Source organism: Benincasa hispida, unplaced genomic scaffold (assembly GCF_009727055.1).
Source record: "Benincasa hispida cultivar B227 unplaced genomic scaffold, ASM972705v1 Contig916, whole genome shotgun sequence".
Taxonomy (NCBI): domain Eukaryota; kingdom Viridiplantae; phylum Streptophyta; class Magnoliopsida; order Cucurbitales; family Cucurbitaceae; genus Benincasa; species Benincasa hispida.
The window spans coordinates 181626-187779 of record NW_024065251.1 but is presented as its reverse complement, the minus strand read 5'-3'; the positions used below and the strand labels follow the sequence as shown (position 1 = coordinate 187779).

The 6154-nt window shown below is 33.8% G+C and overlaps 1 protein-coding gene across 1 annotated transcript; it reads left to right on the top strand.

The window, feature by feature from the left end:
- The first annotated feature begins 1828 nt into the window (after window positions 1–1828).
- Window positions 1829–5588, top strand: LOC120070107 (multiple organellar RNA editing factor 1, mitochondrial). Its single transcript, XM_039021965.1, has 6 exons — window positions 1829–2074; window positions 2174–2551; window positions 3653–3750; window positions 3826–3891; window positions 4027–4694; window positions 5210–5588. The coding sequence occupies exons 2-6, from the start codon at window positions 2187–2189 to the stop codon at window positions 5219–5221; spliced, it is 1209 nt and encodes a 402-aa protein (XP_038877893.1). The 5' UTR covers window positions 1829–2074; window positions 2174–2186; the 3' UTR covers window positions 5222–5588.
- The last annotated feature ends 566 nt before the right edge of the window (window positions 5589–6154 follow it).

Below are 6154 nucleotides of genomic sequence, written 5' to 3'. Positions count from 1 at the left end.
GTATTGTCATCTGAGAATTAGATATTTAATTCTTCTAACTATTAGGAATTCGTCCTAACTTTATTCAGGAGTTTGAAGCTTGTTGACATGCAAATATAAAAATTAGAAGAAAGTTTACTGGCTTAAAAATGTGTCTTCAGGGTGTCGATTTCATTCAGCAATGTAGTGGGTTCAAAAGATTTTCATTCAATCAATCTAATTATTTACCTAGGCCTAAAAGTCTAATATCCATGTTTCCTCTTTTGAGCTCAATCCTTTTTATTCTCTAAAAGTCAATCTTATTTTCATGCAATTGACACAAATTAAGTTTCTTCATGGTTAGCCTCTAACAATTTTCTATCATTGTTAATTTAATATGCTGGTTTCATTTTATAAATCCATTTCTCAAGCAGAATAAAATCCATAATCAACCAAATAGTGATTAAGCACTTAATTGAATAAATCAAGCACGATAAAAGTAAATGCATTCAACATATCTAATTAATTATGAACAATTCACTAACAACATTGAAATTTAATATAACCATATAATATAATTTACCCACTTATGATATTCAGAATAAAATCCTTAAACATGTAATACAAAAGGGTAAAAGGGAGAAAACAAGATAATAGAAAATTGGTCGTCGATCTTATTTTGTCGCCAGCACCGTATCAACGTCCTCTTCTCCATCAACTCCGATTAATCCCAAAGGATCAATATCTGGGAAAACTCTTTAACGACAGCCTCGCTTCTGTGAAATGCCTGAAGTGATCCCCAATCAAACTCCCCTCCAAATGACGACAAAATGGATATTAAATCGGGAAGAATTGTCATAGCACAAATTATCTCCAACAACCAACTAGAATGACCAAATTGATCGATTAAGTTAAAAAAAAAAACTCAACTAATGAACGTATCTTCAAATTATTAGTTCATAGTATTTAATAGCTATCTTTTATACAGTAATTTGACATTAATAAAAATCAGTTTTAATATATAGTAAACCAAACAAACATGTAAATAAAAACATTTTTGAGAGAAGTATTATTTGAGTATTTTTATTTTAAATCGTTTTCATAGAAAGTGTTTAAATGAAAAATGGCTTGGTTGAAAAATATTTTTTTAATCAATCCAAACATGTCTTAAACCGGGAAAATTGTAAAAAATAATCTCTTTAAAGTCTCACATTTCACAACTAGAAATCTCATTAAAATAAATTTTCTTGATGCTTCTCGATAAAGATCGATACTGAGATTTGTATAAGAAGTTGAACTTTTTTCAACATATATCCAAACGATCAATTTTTTTGGTTTTTATCGGTGGAATCTCAACCATGATGAGGATTAATATTAAGATTTTTTATAAATTTGGAAAGATAATTAGTAAATCAATTTAAAAATTTGTGGAAACATAAATTGAGCACATAATATTTGAAAAACTATGTGATTCTCGGTGTTTATTTTACGCAAAATTATATCGAGAAAGAACAAAAGAATCGATAGTTGGATATAAGATGAAAAAGTTATTTTTTATTCAAATATCGGTGTTAATTTCAATTGAGAATGACCATACAAATTATTTTAACTAATTCTAAAAAGAGTGAAATTTATTATATTTGGTCAAATTTCTCTTAAATTATTAGAAATCTATTTGGACCGAGTAAGTAGAGAAAAAAAAATAGTCATTTTTATTTAAACTCATTTTATAAAAATGGTTAGAAAATATTATTTCAAGAACTATTTAGAGTAATCGGAAAAAGAAAAAAAAAAAAAACTTATTTTCAAAATTATTAAACCAAACTCACGCTAAATTGTTATTTTCACCACCAAAGTTTTTGGGACACTTGTGATTTTTAATCCTAAAAAGCCCTAGTTTTATTCTTTCACTTCACGCCCGACGCCCCCACTGGAATCATCTTCGTTGTTCGTTCTCTCCATCTCATCTTACTCTCTCTGACGACCTACAGGCACTCCGGCGTGCCACCAACACCACCGCCAGTCGCATTCTCTCCCATCAGCTTCGCTTCTTCGTTCACTTCACGCCTGACGCCCACAGAAATCATCTTCTTCGTACCTCCGTGCTTTGTAGTTGGTAACTGTCTATTGTTTTTTGGTCTTTTTTTTCCTACTGAAAAACGGATAGAAATGTGTAATAACGACCTGTCTCGTTTCTTGTCCATTCCGATTACAGTCTTGCACCGATCATGGCACTTCATTCACTTCGTCTCCGCCGCACTTTGTCCGTTCTTTCCGCCTTCCACCGCTACACGGCAGTATCTGGTCAAACCAACCACTCTATTTCCTGTCCTTCCGCTCCGTCACTATCTAAGTCTCCTGCTATGATCTCACCAAATTGGCCACTGAGATCGTCGTCAATGGCTTTCTATTCCCGGTCATCATTTGGGAGGAATAACGAAGATGACAAGATAGGGCCCGATACAATACTATTCGAGGGCTGCGATTACAACCACTGGCTCATCACCATGGAATTTCCTAAGGACCCAAAACCCACCCCTGAGGAGATGGTTCGGACCTACGAAGAAACCTGTGCCAAAGGCCTAAATATCAGGTTTTATTTCTTTTCAACTTTTGAAAAAACTTTTTGAGTGTTAGAACTTACATTCTGCCTCTGTTGCCTCCATACTCTCTAGAACATGAGAGGCGCAACTTCGTTAGAATTGTCTCTTCAATTACTCGTGTTAGTTTTTTGTATTTTGTTGTTCTGATTTGCATTTTCTTTTCTTATTTCTTTATTCTGACTCTAGGTGTTGCTAAGCATACTTTGGGCTTTGTTTTCGAATCCTTCACCCACTACATGTTGATAGGAGATTTATATGGTATTCGCTATATTATTTTGGGATGACTAATTTTGTTCCTCCAGAGTTTTCTGTCACAACACAAATGCTGCAGATATTAAACAATTCCAAACTGTTTTAAATTGAATATTAACGAGTAAACCTGGGTTATATATCATCACTCAATTTCTATTTCAATTTCTTCTATTCTGGCCTCCTAAGTAACACTGTGCCACTTTATCTGTAAGTTTCTTCTTTCATCATCCTAAATCAGATAGAACCTTTTTCCCCCTCATTTTTGGATTGGGGGTGACCAAATGCTTTCTGAAGTTCACGAGAACTTGATGTATTTTTCATAAGAGAGCTGGAAGTTCCATTTCTCTTCCTATGCATTTTTTGTTTTTGTTGGAGTATGTTGGTTTAGTTGATGGAATTATCATGTTTCCCACTGTGGACTGGGGACTGGATCAGAAGTGTCAATGTTAAGTTATTGTAGTTTATATATTTGTAAGGTTACGAGTTCAAGTTTTAATGATACGTCAGGATATTTTTTTCTGGTTTTCTTAACTTTTAGATATTGTATGGCCATGTAACGGTCCTATAATAAGATTATCATGCATAAAATTGGCCTTCAACACCCGTAGGTCTCAAGTTGGTGTATTTTCTGTCTAACTGACCATGGCATGCTTCAAGAGAATATTGCTTTTGTTGCATGATCCTTTTACAATATTTATTCTTTACTATGTTCACACCATTTTCTACCTTTTTCCTTGCATTCAAATTGATTGAAGCTGTGGTAGCTCTAGTATTTTAAGGATACTAATTTGGAAAAAGTGGTGCTTTTGTTTAACATTCTTTCCCCAAACCATGAACAGTGTGGAAGAAGCAAAACAGAAAATGTATGCTTGTAGTACAACTACGTATCAGGGGTTTCAAGCTGTGATGACAGAAGAAGAATCAGAGAAATTTCGCGGTAGTTGTTAATGAAATCTAATTCTATCTTTCAGATGCCATGTTCAATGCTGATTTTCCATATTTCTTTTACTAGGTCTACCTGGTGTTGTGTTTATATTGCCCGATTCTTACATTGATCCTGTAAACAAAGAATATGGAGGTAAGCACATGTTCAAATTGACAAGGACTAAATTTGCTTTTATAGTAAACCAAGTAATATGTCCTGATGAAATTTCACTCTGATACTAAACGTGCCATGGCCTTTGAATTTACAACTTTATTTTGTAATAATCAGGAGACAAGTATATAAATGGAACAATCATACCAAGACCACCACCCATTCAATATGGTGGAAGGCCGGGGGGAAAGTATCGTGATCAGAACAGAAATCCTAATCAACCAAGATATGAGAGGGGACAGAGATCAGCGCCGAATTGGCAAGGCAATCAAGGTAATCCATCCTTCAATCAACAGGGTTCTATGCAAGGAGATGGACACAATTTTGGAGCTACACAGAACTATTCGCCACAAGGTCCACCGCAAAATTATGGTCCCCCAGGGCCTGGAGAAAGGAGAGATCCTTCACCTATGAACAGTTATGCTCCTGAAGGAAGAGATCCCTATCAGGGAGGAAGAGGTCCAATGCCTTCTTATCAAGGAAACTTCAATCAAAGGGGGCAGGGAAGTTATAACCATGATGTGCATGGAAATTATCAGCAGAGTGATTATGTGCCTCCACCAGGCCAGGGTAGTTCTGGTGGTGGTTTTAATCCTGCACAAGGTGGAGCTTACGGGCAAGGTGGATATCATGGTCATGGAACGGGAATGCCTTATGGTCAAGGACAGAGCCATGGATCTTATCCAAGCTCTACTGAAGGTCAAAGATTTTCACAAGGTGACCAAAGAAATATGCAAGGAGAACAACGAAACTACACTTCTGGTGGACAAACATGGAACGACCAAGTAAGGCATTTTAGTATAGTAAACATTATTCTTAAACACACATATATAGTAAACACTAAGGGGGCATTGTTTTGGGTGAGTAGAGTGGGCTACAGTTCACTCTATGTTTGAGCCTCCTATTATAGTAGTTGAAATTTCTAATTATTATAATCCACAATTAGCACATTTAAACTATTTGAAAAACTTCATTGTCTATCATGTTTATTATTTTATAACCATCATCTCTCCTCATTTGTAACCCATACTAAAAATAGTTTGGTCTCTAGACGTAGACTATTATAATTCGGACTAAAATAATATGTTCTCTAAATACAAATTATCATTACCCACAACTTATAATAACTCTGACTATAATAATCAATTTAGCGCTCCAAAGAATCTCAAGCAGTTTGACTCATTAATTTTTCTTATAATATTAGAATTGATAGTCAGTTTATAGTTTCGCACACCTAATGCATACATGAATTTGTTCTTTATTTTTACATTTTAATAATGAAAACTTTTGATTTCTATAGGGGAGATTCTGAGGCAGTCGAGTATTTAATGTGAAGAGATGTTTACAGAAGGTATGGGACATTCCATTCGTCTTGTGGTTTCTTGTAGGAAAACACTTAGGGAAAGGTCTTCGAGTTTGTTCTTGTGAGGATTGTGCACTTCCTTTTGTTGAACCGAATGTGAATTTAAGATATAACCGACGCGAGTAGCTTGCTTCTTCTCCCTCAAGGATGTCGTCTAGCAGAAGCACTTTCTTTATTGCCATGGTAATGATAAGTTTTGCTTTATTGAATACACTTAAGTTTTATAATGCTTAAACTGGTTAATTTCAAAATCATCTAATTATGTTAACGTACTTATTCTGATGTGAATAATATCGACAGAAATCTCAAATCTGAATGTTAATTATTCTCGTTCTTATATTCTCCGTGAAGATTGTGTTGGTGTTTAGTTGTTCTAATGAAGTTTGCTTCTTTTTTTTTTTTTCCTTTAAAAAAAATAGGTTTTAGGGGAGTTTGAGATGAGTTTTGAAATAAGTTTACAAGTGAAATGGTTGGGATTAAATTACAATTTTGATCTTTATGGTTTAGAGAAAGTTACAATTTAAGGTGTGTTTGGTGTGTGATAAAAGCAAAGAGTTGAGTAGAGTTTAGTTGGTAATTATTATCTGGAGAGTTAAATTATCTGCGGAGTTAAATTGTCTGTTTTTGTTGTGTAGAGTTGAGTTGAAGTTAGAGTATCTGATGTAGTTTTTTTGTAAATGAGATTGATTCTTTTTTTTTTTGTTTGTTTTTTTTTAGTTTTATTCTTTGCTATTATTGATTAATTTTCAACTATACACCTATTTTCTCAAATATTTTATGACAAAAATTGGACAATCTCAATTTTTTATCTCAAGTTGTAGGACATGATAGATTATTTTCTATGTATTCTTTTAAAAAATTGTAATAATTCTAATTCTCTTC

Coding starts and splice junctions, on each gene's coding strand:
- LOC120070107 (XM_039021965.1), top strand. CDS start 2,187: ATGGCACTTCATTCACTTCGTCTCCGCCGCACTTTGTCCGTTCTTTCC. Junction 2,552..3,652: donor GCCAAAGGCCTAAATATCAG/GTTTTATTTCTT, acceptor AACCATGAACAG/TGTGGAAGAAGCAAAACAGA. Junction 3,892..4,026: donor TGTAAACAAAGAATATGGAG/GTAAGCACATGT, acceptor TGTAATAATCAG/GAGACAAGTATATAAATGGA.